This window comes from Garra rufa, chromosome 15, assembly GCF_049309525.1.
Source record: "Garra rufa chromosome 15, GarRuf1.0, whole genome shotgun sequence".
Lineage (NCBI taxonomy): Eukaryota > Metazoa > Chordata > Actinopteri > Cypriniformes > Cyprinidae > Garra > Garra rufa.
The window spans coordinates 4004231-4023175 of record NC_133375.1 but is presented as its reverse complement, the minus strand read 5'-3'; the positions used below and the strand labels follow the sequence as shown (position 1 = coordinate 4023175).

At 33.6% G+C, this 18945-nt stretch overlaps 1 protein-coding gene across 1 annotated transcript; it reads left to right on the top strand.

Annotated features, from left to right (window-relative positions):
• Window positions 1-16201: 16201 nt before the first annotated feature.
• On the top strand, window positions 16202-17233 carry nkx3-1 (NK3 homeobox 1). The gene is made up of 2 exons (XM_073819780.1): window positions 16202-16386; window positions 16666-17233. The coding sequence occupies exons 1-2, from the start codon at window positions 16260-16262 to the stop codon at window positions 17097-17099; spliced, it is 561 nt and encodes a 186-aa protein (XP_073675881.1). The 5' UTR covers window positions 16202-16259; the 3' UTR covers window positions 17100-17233.
• The last annotated feature ends 1712 nt before the right edge of the window (window positions 17234-18945 follow it).

The following is an 18945-nucleotide window of genomic DNA, read 5'->3' as shown; positions in this document are numbered from 1 at the left end:
TAGCATAACCAAATTTATGGTATTTACTAGTTGACATAGCAACACTACAGAGAAAAAAAAGTGCACCCAAATTCAAAAGTCTTTTGAAGATCTCAGATTCTACAGTCGTGGCCAAAAGTTTTGAGAATGACACAAATATTAGTTTTCACAAAGTTTGCTGCTAAACTGCTTTTAGATCTTTGTTTCAGTTGTTTCTGTGATGTACTGAAATATAATTACAAGCACTTCATAAGTTTCAAAGGCTTTTATCAACAATTACATGACATTAATGCAAAGAGTCCGTATTTGCAGTGTTGGCCCTTCTTTTTCAGGACCTCTGCAATTCGACTGGGCATGCTCTCAATCAACTTCTGGGCCAAATCCTGACTGATAGCAAATCATTCTTTCATAATCACTTCTTGGAGTTTGTCAGAATTAGTGGGTGTTTGTTTGTCCACCCGCCTCTTGAGGATTGACCACAAGTTCTCAATGGGATTAAGATCTGGGGAGTTTCCAGGCCATGGACCCAAAATTTCTACGTTTTGGTCCCTGAGCCACTTAGTTATCACTTTTGCCTTATGGCACGGTGCTCCATCGTGCTGGAAAATGCATTGTTCTTCACCAAACTGTTGTTGGATTGTTGGAAGAAGTTGCTGTTGGAGGGTGTTTTGGTACCATTCTTTATTCATGGCTGTGTTTTTGGGCAAAATTGTGAGTGAGCCCACTCCCTTGGATGATAAGCAACTGCACACATGAATGGTCTCAGGATGCTTTACTGTTGGCATGACACAGGACTGATGGTAGCGCTCACCTTTTCTTCTCCGGACAAGCCTTTTTCCAGATGCCCCAAACAATCGGAAAGAGGCTTCAGCGGAGAATGTGACTATGCCCCAGTCCTCAGCAGTCCATTCGTCATACTTTTTGCAGAAGATCAATCTGTCCCTGAAGTTTTTTTTTTTGAGAGAAGTGGCTTCTTTGCTGCCCTTCTTGACACCAGGCCATCTTCCAAAAGTCTTGGCCTCACTGTGCGTTCAGATGCGCTCACACCTGCCTGCTGCCATTCCTGAGCAAGCTCTGCACTGGTGGCACTCCGATCCCGCAGCTGAATCCTCTTTAGGAGACGATCCTGGCGCTTGCTGGACTTTCTTGGACGCCCTGAAGCCTTCTTAACAAGAATTGAACCTCTTTCCTTGAAGTTCTTGATGATCCTATAAATTGTTGATTTAGGTGCAATCTTAGTAGCCACAATATCCTTGCCTGTGAAGCCATTTTTATGCGACGCAATGAGGGCTGCACGCGTTTCTTTGCAGGTCACCATGCACTGTAACCGATTTTTGTAATTTGAACAGTATTTTACTGTAATATCTACAGTAAGATACTGTAAAATGTATATACAGTATTTTACTGTAAACTGCAAAGGATTATGGGAAAATATATGATCACTACTGTAATTATCCACTACTGTAAATCCGTTTACAGTAAACTACTGTAAATTTACAGTAGTGAACTTGCCCGCGAAAAATTGACCAATGGCAAGGGCGATTTTTTTTCTCTCCTGCTGAGAGGAAGTGGCGGTAAAAAGGACAAAAGGAGAAATGTTGCACCAATAACTTGACAAAAAGGTTAGTATATTATTTCTGTTTTATGAAAAACTGAACAATTTTAAGATGTTTTCACTTGTTAACAGCAAGCTAACAATATTCATCGTGTTTTGCATGTTGGTAGCCTTTTTTTCTGACTGACGGCCGGGGCGCCGCCGTAACGGTGAAAACATGGACTGGTGAGTAACTTAAGGTGACATATATTAGTCGAAATAAACTTTAGTGAAACCGAGAAACGCGTTTGTATATTGTGCTGCCCTTTAATGCAAGTTAACTCGTCTGACGAGCCCTTAACGTTACTCAAGCTTAACGGCGAACTGAGGTGAAATACTGAGGTAACGTAAAGTGCGTTAAGCAACACCGCTTTTTCTGTGGATATTTTAAATAGTATTTTCAAGCCCTTCTTTTGCTTGTTATTTTCAAGTTTCTGGTCTGGATGTCGTCTGTAACGTCGGAGGTGTATTTTGGATCTTCTTGTGAATGACTGCCATAGTATCGACGATAACATGAACTGGTAAGCTAATAATGTCCATAAGCCGAAGTTGACAAACTCAAAGTTAGTCACAGAGCGGCATAATATCGTTTCAACGCTGCTTCTTTATAGCTGGCAAGGTAATTCTCTTCAAATGATGTTTAAGTAAGAAATGTGTGTATCAATGTCGTATGTAACTTTATAGACGGTCCCTAAATTCAGTGACAGACGTGACACAAACAGCGCGCTAACATGAAACACTGAGGTAAAGCTGAAACACCGCGGTTAAGTGCTTCTTTTGTGTTTTATTTTCAAGTTTGTGGTCTCGTGGTCATGTCGTCTGCATCAGAGGTGTATTGGAGTCTTTTCTGGTGATTGCCGTCGTCGCGGTGCAAACAACAGGTAACGTTAAGCTTTTGCTTTCGTCAACTTAACTAATGTTAACGTTACTAAATTAGCCACAGGCTGCTGTTCTCCACTAACTCACAGAACGGGTTAACATTTTAAAGAGAGTAATGGGCTAGCAATATATTAATATAGCAAGTTTTGCTAATAAATATTATAAATGTTTATTTTATTAAAAATGTAAATTGTATTACTGTACAGTAGTTGTCTTTTCTGATCATAAACTATAGTAACACTAAAAGGGTGTTGTGACACTGTCTGTTACAGGAGATTTCTCCAAGCACTAACTGGATGCTGACCATCAAGGGCAGAATCATCACACAGCCAGCTGTCCATTTTACAGACATGCAGAATAAGGTAACCTAAAACATATTTTGTTTTACATTGCATTTACATTCATGCATTTTTCAGATGCTTTTATCCTAAGCAAGTTATATTGTATTTAAAGTACACATTTGTAAGGTATTTATTTCCTGGGAATGTTTTTTATTACCATCAAGATTGAGTTTGCATGCGCATTAAAATTATTTCTATTAAACCAGCATTTAAACAGCAAAATGCAGCTGCTTCAGGTATCTTTAACTTACTGTAACCTTTAAATTCATAATAGCAATCTTACTGTCTGTCAATTTAGATTATTGTTACTGTAAAACAACAAATATAGATTTTTAATCATAGTAGGCCTATTATATGCACAGACTTTCTAGGAAACACACACCTGTTTAGAATGTTTATATGAACAGATTGGTTAGCATTTAGCATGGTCTGTGGCAGACTTTACTAAGTGTCAGGGCAACAAAATTCAATAAACAAGAATGTAATATTAAGTGATTTAAAGGAGAACTCCGGTGTGATTTTGACCTAAAGTGTATTGAATCATGATACCGACTGTAAACGTACCTTGCATATCTCATCTCGTCTTGTCCACTGCAGTCCGAAACCTGGGGTCAGTTATCCAATGCTCACAACAGGTTGTCAATGAGAGTCAATAGGGCATCGAAGTAGCCATGTAAATAAATCACTGTTTTACGCCATTTACACAAAGTAGCTCCACACTTCATTGGTAGACTTCCAAGGGCCCTGACATTTAAAACGAGACATTGAGAACTCAGAAAAAGCACCGGGAGTTTATTTACAAGTAGATTTATACAGACAGTAACTGCAAGAAGTTTAGCGGCCGCCGCCATCTTAAATTTACTCACGATAAGTCGAGTGTCGAGCACGAAGGAAACTACAACCTGATAAGTTGATAACCTGATAAATTCCTTGGTGCTCGACACTCGACTTATCGTGACTAAATTTAAGATGGCGGCGGCCGGATTTTTTCTTGCAGGAACTGTCTGTATAAATCTTCTCGTAAATAAACTACCGGTGCTTTTTCTGAGTTCTAAATGTCAGGGCCCTTGGAAGTCTACCAATGAAGTGTGGAGCTACTTTGTGCCTCGTAAATGGCGTAAAACAGTGATTTATTTACATGGCTTCTTCGATGCCCTGTTGACTCTCATTGACAACCTGTTGTGAGCATCGGATAACTGACCCCAGATTTCGGACTGCAGTGGACAAGACGAGATGAGATATGCAAGGTACGTTCACACTCGGTATCATGATTCAATACACTGTAGGTCAAAATCACACCGGAGTTCTCCTTTAAATCAAGAAGAAAATATTGTCTTTTTGCTCCATTTAGTAAAAACGGTTCTTAACAAAGCCATGTTGTGCATCTCTGCACACAGCAGTGTTTCATTACTGAATGAATAAAAAATTTCAAGAAAAAGTTTCTTCAGTTTTTTTTCTTACTACTGCGTTCGTATGTAGTATATCAATTTTTTTTTAAATGCATACAGCACCAAGTTTGACAGTTGAGGCAAATTCTTTAAACACTGTTTTTCTTGTGCTTGCAGGTTTGTTCAGACAGTCAACCTTTGTGGCAGCAAATGCATTGACAGTCACAGATCAGATGGACTTCTGGAAAGAGGGTGCAAACAACAAGCATCAGCCTGAATCCCATTCTGCCGTTTCTCATCAGAGAGCTTGTCAACTTTGACTCAAAACTACTAAAATTTAACACAACACAAACACATTTTTACTGTATGATTTTATTTTATTTACACTACCAGACAAAGCTTTTGAACAGTAAGATTTTAAATGTTTTTAAAGAAGGTCTCTTCTGCTCACTAAGCCTGCATTCATTTGGTCCAAAGTACAGCAAAAACAATACACTTTTGAACCATTTTTATTATTTAAAATAACTGTTTTCTTTTTGAATATATTTTAAAATGTAATTTATTGCTGTGATCAAACCTTAATTTTTAGCATCATTACTGCAGTCACATGATCCTTCAGAAATCATTCTAATAATTTGATTTTCTGCTCAAAAACTATTATTATGATGTTGCTGAAATTATTATAATGCTAAAAACAGTGGAGTACATTTTTTTTCAGGTTTCTTTGATGAATAGAAAGTTCAGATAAACAGCATTTATCTGAAACAGAAAGAGTTTGTAACATTATGAATGTCTTTATTATCACTTTTGATCAATTTAAATCATCCTTGCTAAATAATATCTTTCTATTCATCAAAGAATCCTGAAAAATCTAAAAATTAAATAATGTTTATCAGCATACTAGAATGATTTCTGAAGGATCATGTGATACTGAAGACGAGTAATGATGCTGAAAATTCAGCTTTGATCAAAGGAATAAATTAAATTTGGATCAAATTAATGCAGGCTTGGTAAGCAGAAGAGAATTCTTTAAAAAAATCTTAGTGTTCAAAAACTTATGACTGGTAGTGTACTTACTTATTTTTGCTTTTCAGTATGTGTATGTTTGCCATGATACAAAGTCTCTGTACTTAAAAAGAAAATGTTCAACAATTAAAAAGAATATTATCAGAACTAATGCTTATGAGTTATTGTGATTTTTATGGGGTTGGGGTGGTAAAAATCTTGAATTACAGTGCTGTAGGTTAATTGGATTGTTTTTACAGGTAAAAAAATGTTTAAAATAAATGAAAATAAACTCTATAGTACTGATACTGTAATTGAAAATACAGTAAAAATACTGTAATTGAAGATACAGTAAAAACACTGTAAATGAAATTACAGTAAAAATAATGTAAATGAAATTACAGTAAAAATACTGTAAATGAAATTACAGTAAAAATACTGTAAATGAAATTACAGTAAAGACCTTTTAGTACTGTAAATGCACTTACAGTATTAATACTGTAAACATTTTTACAGTAACTTACTGGCATCCAGCTGCCAGTAAGTTACTGTAAAATTTACAGCAAACTTTTTACAGTGTGGTTAACAATGGAAGAACAATGATTTCAAGCATCACCCTCCTTTTAACATGTCAAGTCTGCCATTCTAACCCAATCAGCCTGACATAATGATCTCCAGCCTTGTGCTCGTCAACATTCTCACCTGAGTTAACAAGACGATTACTGAAATGATCTCAGCTGGTCCTTTAATGACAGCAATGAAATGCAGTAGAAAGTTTTTTCGGGATTAAGTTAATTTTCATGGCAAAGAAGGACTATGCAATTCATCGGTTCACTCTTCATAACATTCTGGAGTATATGCAAATTGCTATTATAAAAACTTAAGCAGCAACTTTTCCAATTCCCAATATTTATGTAATTCTCAAAACTTTTGGCCACGACTGTAGTATTCATTTAAAACGAGACAAATCTACTATTATTTTAGTCTTCAATCTGTTATTTATCAGTTTAGATGGTTTAATAATGCTTTGCAAACCAGCAGAAGACACTAAACTGTTTTAAATTCCAGTCGCGCAGATGGGGAAAGTTGTAACAAATTTACGCCATTTACTTTTATGGATTTTAATGAGAAACCACAAGAAACAGGTGAATAAAGACTGACAGTCGATGTTTAATGTTCAGAAATTATTATTTCAAGAAATATAAAGCATTTTGGCGGGTTTAGTTTTCTCGTGTTCTATGAGAGCTGTGTGTGGAGGGAGTGGAGTGTTTAATAGGTTGTTTTTTTCTGAATGTCTAAATGTGTTTCATCTATTTGTGCACATTGTTTTGAACTATAGTGTACAGCTGTGTGTTGCGATCAGGGCCGTCCCAAGCATGGTTGCGACATGCTCATTGTCAAACTCCAAAATAGATTATTTTTATATATTAATAAATTATTTTTATATTATAAGAAAACGAAATTAAAACTGAGAAATTCAAAAAGTTTTAGGTTGTGGCCCATGCTCCCTTATGTAGCCTACTAGTTTTACACAATTCTCTCAGATAGATATCTCGCAGTTTTCTTGAGTTGTGTTGGGATTAAAGGATAAAGTCCTGGCAGAAAATTGCATATATTTTCAGTTTTTCAACTTACAGTGTACAAATAACAATTACAACTGTCTCTACTTAATAAACGACAATGGAATCAATTATTTTAACATCTAAACATCTAAATCACACACTTTACTTATAAGACTAATTAAGACTGATCAAGGATGTACACAAAGGACTACTGATCCGCAGGTGCACGCTCTTTTCTCTAGCTGACAAGTTCCTGAGAGACTCCACATTACTTCATATGTGAGCGCCAGCCAACACAAACTATACCTCAGTCAAAACTGACATCTATCCTAAAGGCAGGTATTAGTGAAGACACGCTCATGTCGTGATCATCTGCAGCTGAGGTAATATTTTTTAAGTTAGACTACTACAGTTACCATAATACACTTTCAAAACACAGATACACTGAATGGATATTGTCCTATGGGATCTGCCTGTCACATTATTCAGATCACGTGTAGCCCATACCACCATTACAGTATACAGAAACAAAATAGCACTCCAGAAAAAGTCGTAAATTTAAACGTAATTGGAAACGTTATTTTTGTAGTATGATATTTGGAATTTAGAAGGAAAAGAAGATTTGAGGCCACAAGAGGGCACCACTGTACTAACTGTACAAACTGCCTGGCCAAAAAAAGTCTACATTTGGATTTAAATAGCCTAAGTAAATACTGAAGACTCAAGGATTGGAGCATTTTTGCGATGACTGTTCTGTGTCTGGCATGTTGTATGTTTTGCAACAATTCTTTTAACCCTAACAGATGCAGTGTTGTTTTCCATGTTGGAAAACATACACAGAATGGCAATACCCTTACAAAAAATAGGTTTTATTCAAGTGTGCTATTAGTATACTTCTTTTAAACTTTAAAATAGGAAAGTATACTTTCAGTCTACTTTTTATGTACTTCTCAGAAATGTGCTTTATATACTTCTCAGAAATATACTTGAAAATGACATTTAAGTAAATTTGAGCTATATTTGTACTCTGAGAATCAGTGTTTTCATTGTTATACGCTAGGGGCGCTATTGCACATCTTCAGTACAGAATTTAACCCTGGTGCGTCAAAAAGAAAAAAAGAAAAAAAAAGTTACAAATTGTCCAAAACTGAAAATAAAAATATGATTTATTAATATTTTTTTCCACTTTCACTGATGTCAATTTTTTAACCTGCATCTGTTCTATCCATAGACACCAACAATTCATTAATTTGCAGAATTGTAACCCTTTAAATGCTGGTTTGTTTGCATAATTGCCACAGGTGTTCTTTTATGAAAAAAGAAAAAAAAAGTCATTTGTAATTTCCCTGTACTAAATGCTAAGCAGATTTTTTTTTCTTTGCTTGTTAGATTCTTGGGTGTGTCAGTGAAGAACAACAACATTCATTTTGAGGCATTTATATTTTTATGTAGTCTTAGATTTAAAAAAAAAAATGTATATGCCAAATTTGAAAAAATGGCACAATATAGTAAAAAATTGTAAAATTTGAAGCCTTGCCGATAGAATGAATGCCTATTAGCAAATTGCATCATTTTATAGTCAAATGGCCCTGGGTTAAAAATTGCAGTTTTAATGGGTTTCAATGTGGACATATTTGTCCTTAAGGTCCTGAGTGTGAGTATTTTTTGTACGGAGGGCAAAATTTATTTTTTTGAAGAAAAAGAAGGTGAAATATTAAAATTTCAATAAAAATAAACACCTGAGCCAAAATGTATGCAGTTGGCATTAACACAGGCACACTTATAACAAAAAAAACTAAACTGAAATGGACAAAAATGACCATTTAAGGTTAAACACAAGTGAAGAAGAAACCGAAACAACAGTTAAAGAAAACCTACGAGAATACTTGCAGTACAAACTGAAAACATAGATGTAAACTAGTTGTGTACTCAAAGTTTACTATTGTTATACTTAAAGTATACCTAAAAGTATACTTTTATCTACTAAAAACTGGGACAATTTAGTCCCAATGAGTATTGAAATAGTACACTTAAAAGAATACTAGTACACTACTATATTTATACTACATATAAGTATACTTAAAAATATACTCGAACTTTACTTAAGTATACTTAATAAAGTAAACTTGAAGTATACTTTTTTTTGGTACAGGTACCAATATTCATTGGACCTAAATTGTGAAATTTAGCATGAGAAATAATTTTCACACATGAATTAAACACCACAGAGTCCTGACATTAACCCTACTGAAAGTCTTAAGGGTGTGCTGGAGTCAGCTTACAGAGTGATTTGACTCTCCCATTGTCAATATAAGATCTCAGCCAAAAAAAGAATGCAACTCTTGATGGAAATAAATGTTGTGACATTGCATAATGTTGTTGAAACAATGCCACAATGAAAGAACACAATGTTATCAAAGCTAAAGGCGTTTGATTGAAATACGTACATGGGAAAATGCACATGGGTACGTCTTCCAACGTGATTGTTTGAAGAGAAAAAAAAAGCTACACCCTGCATCAGTTAGGGTTAAAAGTTATCGCCAAACCTACAACATGTCATAAATATATTAATCACTGCAATGATGATGATTCAGTCTTAAAATCTGAAAAGTATTTGCTTATTTAAATCCAGACCGTGAACAGTTTTCTTTATAATATAGACTATAGACTATAGAAATCACAGTTAACTAAAACTATAACCATAAAAAAACGATTTTGTTAAAATAAAACTGTAAAAATCTTGAAATAAAATCTTGAAATGAACTGAATGTTGAATAAAACAAGTTTGTTTATGTATTTATTTATTCATTTATATATATATATATATATATATATATATATATATATCAGAGGTTGCGTTAACCGAAAATTGTCCGTCATGACGGATTTTTTTAATCAGTGACGGAAAAATCTGAAGGCTGTCCGTCATTTTGACAGATCACTCTGCGGGTGATCTGTTGTAAATTATAACTGTAATTCCCACACCTGTCCAGTTGGTGGCGAGCGCGCTCCATTGTGGCAGCAGAGCACTGGATACAGAACAAAAACTAAACTGTCATGAGGAATCTTTTGATACGCACATGCGAGCACCCAGTATAAACTACAGCGGTCTCACGCCACATTAAAGAGCGCCAAAACGGTATTTATTGCTTGAATTTCCTGATGAAATAGACAGAATTTGAAATCTGAGACTTTTTCATATTGAAAGTAAGAAAGCACAGAGCTTAATTGCTTATTGTGATTCATTAGTTATGCACACTACTGTTAATTCGTGAACTGAAAACAGCAAGATCCACTGAGATTCTTCTGTTCTCTTCATGAATAAGTGCATAAACCTATACAGTATGCTCGCCCTGTAGGTTCATGATTAAAAATGAAAATGTGAACAAAAATTAAAGAAATTAAATGTGTTATTATAATTAAAATATGAAAATTAAAATGACGGGTAATAATAGATTATGACAGAATTTTTACGACCCTGTCCGTCAAAATGACAGACAATGTGGAAGTCTAACGCAACCTCTGATATATATATATATATTATATTTAAATATATAAAATTTATTTGTATTTATTTATTATATTCATATTTATTTGATATGACATAAAAAGCTACAGCCTGCATCAGTTACACTCTTAAAAATAAAGGTGCTTTAAAAGGTTCTTCACAGCGATACCATAGAAGATCCATAGTTCCTCAAAGAACCATTCAGTCAAAGGTTCTTAACCCTCTGGGCCTCCTCATTAAGGGGTCACACTTGGCTCCCTCGCGGTCAAAAGTGACCGAAGCCTTAAAAAGTAACTTTTTTTTTTCTTCAGGAAAATCAATTAAATATATTTTTGTTCAATAATATTTTGTCATTATTATTTAGAATTTTGAGCATTTTTTATGAATCTATGCAATATTTATACAGTTTTAATGAGCAATTTTTTCCCAGTAGATTTATATTTTATATTATATTTTTTAATTAATTATGTATTTATTATTTTTCAATAAATACAACATTTCACATTAAAATAGAGTAAAAGCATTTAAAATCCATTTTTTTAAAGTGAAAATTGCACCATCTAGTGGCATAAAAAATAAAAACTTGTGTAATGCCATGTAAACTCCTGTATCTCCCTATATACATATATACAGGGGCTTTGGGATTCCTATTGTTTTTTTTCTTTTTATTGTTTCTTCATTTTATTAGGCTTTGCATTTAGAAATATATTCAGACATTCTAAAAGATAAATTTTGGCAAGGTTTAGATTTTTTTTGATTGGATAAATATCAGGTTTTGCATTTTTCTGCTTATTTCTGTGTGTCTGTGTGTGTGTCTGTGTGTGTGTGTGTGCGCGTGTGTGTGCGTGTGTGTGTCAGTTCTGTACTTTTGTTATTTTAGAGTGTCAGTCCTTGCTTGCTGAACACTTCTTTTCAGCACAGTTGCTCATTTGTAGATTGTACTACCAAAAGATTATCTGAATTATCACATTTTGTCTTATTTCCCATTCATTTCCTATGTCGGTCATTTTTGACCGCGAAGGAGCCAAGTGTGACTATTTTTTTTTGGACCCTTTAACATATCCGAATCATGTCACTGATTTTTTTTTGTACTCACATAGCTAATGCAACAAAAGTCACCAAGTGTCATCTCATTCTGATGAAGCTACGATTTTTAAAAATTCAAAACATAAAATTTTTCGGTCAAAAATGACCGAAGAGGCCCAGAGGGTTAAAAGAACCATCTCTTTCTTACCTTTTTATAATCTGAAGAACCTTCTTTTGCCACAAAGAACGTTTTGTGAAACAGAAAAGTTCTTCAGATGTTAAAGGTTCTTTATGAAACCATTAGGCAAAAAAGGTTATTCTATGGCATCGTGAAGCACCTTTATTTTTTTAGAGTGTGGGGTTAAAAGATATTGCCAAATCTACAACATGGCATAAATATATTAATCACTGCAATGATGCAATCACTGCAAAAAAAAAAAAAAAACATTTAAAAATCTCACCTGTTCCAAACCTTTGAACAGCATAATTCTAGATAAATCTAAATTCAGAGCCAAAACTCTGATGCCACCCAACAAGGAACGACAGTGAGACGTCCAGCTCACATAGCAAGTATGACATATGTCTTCCTGTCGACAGGGTCAGATTCTAACAAGCCCACATCTGGCCCAAAACAAGCAAACGGTGCTACTCATCTCTTCCACATTGTGTTAGTGCAGGGACAAGAGGTCAGGAGAGAAAGCGGGAGTTGCATTACACAAGCCGCAAGAAATGCTCATCCAATTACCACTGCTTGTTTTGTATGGCCAAAGCATGACATCGTCTCCGAATCTCCCAGTGTAAATAAGGAACTGAATATGTGTTTGTGCAATTAAGATAGGCATCGAAAGATATACTAAACAGGAAAAAGACTTGATCAAAGAGGTAGAGAATAGAGATGAGCAATGCAGGTAGTCTCACTCACTGTGTGTGTATGTGTGTGTGTGTAAGAGAGAGAGAGGAAACAGATAGCAAGATTATTCAAGGTGAGCACTATCATGAAATACATCTCAAATACAAAGTTTACATGACAACAGCTAAAATGAGGTAAACCTTCAAAAATCCTTAAGCTTTTCTGCTTTTGTGAAATAACCCACAAGAGCACCTTTATCACAGTTAACTAAATCTGTAACCATAAAACGTTTGTTGAAATAAAACTGTAAAAAGCTTGAAATGAAACTGAATGTTAAGTCAAACAAGTTTTATTTTTATTATTTTATCTTTTTATTTATTTTGGAAGCACAACTGTTTTCAACATTGATAAAAATAAGAAATGTTTCTTGAGCAGAAAATCAGCATATTAGAATGATTTCTAAAGGATCATGTGACACTGAAGACTTTGTTAATGATAATAATTTGAAAATGTATCACAGTTAACTAAAACCATAAACAAAAAAGATTGTGTTGAAATAAAACTAAAAATCTTGAAATAAAATCTTGAAATTAACTGAATGTTGAGTGAATCAAGTTTGTTTTGTATGTATTCATTTATTTATAAATATATAAGTTATTTTTATTTATTTATTATATTTCTATTTATACTTATTAAAATTTATTTTTAAACATATAATATATATATATATATATATATATATATATATATATATATATATATATACACTTTATGACATTTTATGTTTATATTTTTATTATATTTATTTAATTATTTAATGTCCTGACAAAGCAACTTTTGTCTTTTTCATTTACTTTTAATTAATTTACCTAAATAAAGCTAAAACCTTAACAAAAACAATATATATATATTTTATTAAAATTGTTATAATAAATAAATGTAAAAATTTAAATTAAATTAAAATGGTTGTAAATATATAACCAAATAAAAAATATATATTTTGAATAAATTCTGAAAACTTATCACAGTTAACTAAAAGTATACCCATAATTTTTTTGGTTGTTAAAATAAAACTTATGCATGTACATAATTTATTTATAAATATATCATTTATTTTTATTTATTTATTATATTTATACTTATTACAATTTATTTTAAAATATATAATTATATATATATATATATATACAGACCTGTCAAAAAAAAACAGAACCTGGAAAATGTGACCTGTATGCAAGATTTAATAATAAAATTGAGAGGAGGCATTCAGATATTTTAATATTTCACTTTTTGCAACTTAATAAAGGTTAATAACCAGATGATTTACTCATTTTCAAATAACTTCTCCATTCAAAAGTGAATCATCTGGCTATATACTGTAGCAAAGTGTTATGAATTATGAACTTTACAATCACAGCACAGACAAAAACAATAAATATTATTATATAGATAGATAGATAGATAGATAGATAGATAGATAGATAGATAGATAGATAGATAGATAGATAGATAGATAGATAGATAGATAGATAGATAGATGCTGTGTAAAATGTATTAAAAGTATTGAAAGTATTGAAAGTATTGAAATATGACTGTACCTTTAATAATACATTGTCTTTAATTATGTATTTAATATACTTGCAGTTGATGTGAAGCATGTTCACATTTCATATATCCATAAAACAGTTGGAGTGGGCACTATTGCCACTCATCAGACACAGACTAACTTGTTAAGTGTGTAAACTGTAGACAGGAGTATTTCTGGGCTCATAGTGGTGGGAGGTCATGCCGGTGGACAATACTACCGTTTGTCACTCTCAGCTTTTGTGTTATTCCAAGCAAACTCCCCGCTCTCCTGGGGCCAGTGAGTCCTCTTTCCCCGTCCCGTTCTCTACCTCAACATGCCTCCCCCTTAACCACATCTCTCTCTCTCTGTCTGTGTCTCTCCATCTCTCCCCTATACCCAGGACTGTGGGGTCACACAGAAGCACAGGGGCACAACAAACAAACAGCCATACAACAACGTGTGGGTCAGGAGAAGGAGCCGGGACCAAATATGTTGAAGTCATTAGCTCCATGGGGAGGGGGCCACCCACTCTGACCCTGCCTGACTAAGGATCCTCCTCTTGCTTATGAACACATACCCCGGTGCCCTGGACCTCAGGGTTTACCCCAGCTTGACATCCAGGGATGATAGGAGACTAATACTGATATCTTGTTACGCAATAAATCTCACTAAATTCTCAACTGACTGAGAATGAGGGGCAGAGCGGCTCAGTGTAACAGTAATAAAAAGCTCAGTGTAAACTAATGCAGATGTATTTGTAGTATCTCTTTCAACAGGGATATTTTAAATGAGGAGATTTTATTAGCTTGGGGGCTAAATTAAAACATACATCTTTTATGATATGCAAAATGAAAATTAAAAATAAATAAATATGGAAATATGGTAAATATAGTATAGACAAATTTCAATCATATATGTGACCTCTTAAATAGCACAAATATATTTGTAGCAATAGCCAAAAATAAATTGTATTTTCTTTTATGCCAAAAATCATTAGGATATTTCAAATAAAGATCATGTTACATGAAGATATTTAGTAAAATTCCTACTATAAATATATCAAAACTTAATTTTTAATTAGTAATATGCATTGCTAAGAACTTTATTTTGACAAATTTAAAGGCAGTTTTCTTATATTTTGATATAAAATATATAAAAATGAAATTTTAAAACTCAATTTTAATATCCAAATTAGAATTCTAAAAAATATAAACTATGACATGAAAAGTTTATCTCAAACTAATTTCAAACAATATTACATAAATAGTCATTATAGAGTAATTTATTTTATTTATTAATTTATTTCCTGCCAAAGCAACATTTGCTATTTTCATTTAGTTTTACTTGATGTACCTAAATAAACTGAAATAAACCTTAATTTAAAAACAAAGCTAATACAATTTTACTAAAATCTTTAACTAAATAAATAAATTAAATTAAATTAATTTAAAGGGAATCTAAAAACAAAAATTAAATAGAAAATGTCAATATATATGAATATGATAAATATGAAAATATATATTTTCTTTTTTTAAATTACAAAAACTATAATAGTGTCTGAATTATGCTATATACAGTATATGCATATATAAAGGTCCTTAAATAGGTTTTCTTAAAAAATAAATAAATAAATAAATATATAAATAAAATAAAAAATGTTGGTAAATATGACCTGTTTTTCAAGATTTACTGATAAAACTGATAATGTGCATTTAGATATTTTAATATTTCACTGTTTGCAACTTCATAAAGGCATCTAAGCAGATGATTTGTTCATTTTTCAAATAACTTCTCCATTCCAAAATGAATGATCTGGCTATAAAGTTATAAACTTTAAAATCACAGCATAGAAAAATACAATAAATACTATTCCATCGATAGATAGATGATAGATAGATAGATAGATAGATAGATAGATAGATAGATAGATAGATAGATAGATAGATAGATAGATAGATAGATAGATAGATAGATAGATAGATAGATAGATAGATAGATAGATAGATAGATATCATCCAGCTATTTTTAGGTACAAAACAGCTAGTTTTGCTGCTTGATTTTGCAAATTTCAGTGTCTTACCATATTATTTTAATGTATTTAGATAGATAGATAGATAGATAGATAGATAGATAGATAGATAGATAGATAGATAGATAGATAGATAGATAGATTGACGTATTGTGTAAAATAAATATTGTGTATTTATTTTGTAGATTTTTGTATTGTATATTTATTATATTTTAAATGTATATTTGGGTGAGTGAGGAGAACAGCTAAGTAAAAAAATAAACAAAATGTCTATGAAAATTTTCTTAAGACTTCAGGACAGATCAGTTGTCTCTGGTGTTTGACAGAATGATGGTCCATGAAGACGTGTCTGTTTTAGCCATCAGCTTGAACTGTGACGTACCATAGGACGCTCCTCCAATAGTAAAACAGAGAACAACACTCAGCGCTATTTAAAGTCAAGCAGCTGAGCTGGAGAGTGAAAGTGCCAATTACTTACCCGGAGGAAAAAGACGCTTTATCCTTACCTTTATCAGGAATTTAGCCACGTAAATGGCGGCTTCAAACAAGCAGCTAACGTCGTTTTTCATAGAGGACATTTTATCCCTAAAAGAGGATAAAAAAGATGACTCCTGCGCATCCGAGAGCGACAGAGCCGACAGCACAGACGGACGAACAGGTACTGCACTTTGAAGACCATTTCTGTTTACATTTCTAGGTTAGTTAGTTAAGCTTAAGCAGTTAGCTATCATCTGTATGTCAAACTAGTTATCTATGTAGATAGTTAAATAGCTAGGTAGGTATGTAGGAAAGCGGTTAAAAGTTAAAAGTAGACCCAACATTGTATGTTTGAGGGTTCGCCACAGATCTCTGTCAGGTTTAGAAATGTTCTGAGAGGAGTTTTCCTGTGAGTAAAGGAGTTTAAAATACTAAATCTATCGTGCACTTACGTTTACAGATTCAGAAGATATCTCTGTTTGTCGGAGCCCTGAGGATAAATCAGTGTCGTCCGCTGAGATGACGGGCGGCGGCGGGAAAAAGAAGCGCTCCCGCGCCGCCTTCACGCACCTGCAGGTGTTGGAGCTCGAGAAGAAGTTCAGCCGTCAGCGGTACCTGAGCGCACCTGAGCGCGCGCACCTCGCGAGCGCGCTGCACCTCACGGAAACCCAGGTCAAAATCTGGTTCCAGAACAGGAGATATAAAACCAAACGGAGGCAGCTAACGACAGAGCACGGCAAGGACTACTATCAGAAATCAGACGCCACATCTATGGCTGCTACAGAGGAGGACCTTTTCAGAGCTTCGCTTTTAGCGACGGTCTATAAATCCTATCCATACCGGCCTTACGTGTATGACTTACACGGACTGAGTGTATGGAGACCAGCATTGTGATGACAGAGACACTGCCTTGGACTTTGGGAAACTTCTCAGATAATTGTAAATAATATTGTTTATTATTATGTTGTGTTTTTTTAAGTATTGTACAGCTTCGTATTTGGTGTAATAAATTTTTTTTTTTTCAAAGATACATATGTGTGTTGTATGAGCTGCAGGCTCAAAGTATGGTCACTCCAATGACATTTTTTCAATCACCCCCACTTCATCTTCACATTTTTTTATTATTATTTAATTCATACATTTAAGACGTCCCAGGAACGTATTATCTTCGTGCTAAATACCTTTATCTTGCATTTATCTCACTTAGCCTATGTTAACGCGAACTTGTGAAATGCATTTTTGCCTTATCTGGTTAAACCGACCTAGCATGCAAGGGACTGACCTTTCTTCTACTTTAAAACGACTGAGGAACTTAAAGAATATGGATCTAAGTTAAACGTATAGTGCAACTATACGCTATTGGCATCCATTTTAGCCATTAATTCACCAAAACGTAAACCAAATATAATTTGAGTGTGTTGGAAGCTCATATCTATGGTCTTCGATAAGCTTAATTTAGCATTTTTGTGTTTTCTCAAATCATATATTAGTGTGTTATACTGTGGCTCTAAAGTTTGTCTTCCAGTTGACTTAAGTAAAAGTTTTCCCACATGCATCGTTATTCTTTCAAAATCATAGCACAACTAAGTACTAATTCCTAAATTGAGCTGTCCATTGTTTAACTAGGACTGCAGTTATTCTTCAGCCTGAACACTTGCCACATTCACAAGCCATGCCAGCTGATAAATCAAGAGAAGGATTCTTTTGTAAAACATGCGGGTGCGCTCAACATAGAAGTTTAACATTGCTACAAGAGATAGCGATCTCAAGCGCCCCTATCGTTCTTCCATTCAACTTAAGTTGACTTCAGCAGAGCGATAGTTTAAACCGCCTGAACCGGAGGTGGTCTGTTGTCTGAGGGATACAGGTAGTCTCCAGGAAAGATGACATGATTTACCCCGTAATGGATGGTCTAATCAGTGAGTCAATCAGTGAAAACACGATCGCTTAACCTGAATGCTAAACTGATAAATGTGAGAGAAATAACAGATTTTATGGGTTGCACACAAAATTCCCAATCTTCTCCGAATAATCTGTTTGCAATACTTTCTTCAGGAAGCAACTGTCATGTAGGTCATCAATCACCTCTCTTTAAAACGCTCTCAGGCATAACTAGACCTCTTTAGCTATTTCTACAAAGAAATGTCTCAGTAAGTATACGGATTACATAAATAGCATAGTGTTTGTTTGAGGGGTGTTAAAGTGAGGTATGTATGAATATTTGGCAACACTTTAGAGACACATTCTCACTATTAGTTGCTTATTAGCATATTACTAGCATATTGGCTGTTAATTAATACTTAAAGCACATATTAATGCCTTATTCTGCATGACCTTGACAACTACCTTAATAAGCAACAAATTAGGAGTTTATTGAGGCAAAAATAGCAGTTAACAGTTATTTAATAGTAAACTAAACAGTGAGCTCATATTTGTCTCCTGAATATCAAAAAATGTAAGTTTGAATTAACAGTTTCGAATATGATGCCATTTGAGTGTAAACTTAAACCTAGCCCTACACAAAATACAATTATATTTATTTTTATATACAAATATATTATTTTATATAATTACCTGTTACCTTTGTACAGTTGCCTGACTATTTAACTGATATTTAAGACCATGTAGTATATAATATAATACAGTATAATATAAAATATATGCTCTTACCTATACTTGCCTAACTGCATAACTTTGCACTGGTATTACAGCAAGAATTTTTATATTAAGCAACCGTTCC

Coding starts and splice junctions, on each gene's coding strand:
- nkx3-1 (XM_073819780.1), top strand. CDS start 16,260: ATGGCGGCTTCAAACAAGCAGCTAACGTCGTTTTTCATAGAGGACATT. Junction 16,387..16,665: donor CAGCACAGACGGACGAACAG/GTACTGCACTTT, acceptor TTACGTTTACAG/ATTCAGAAGATATCTCTGTT.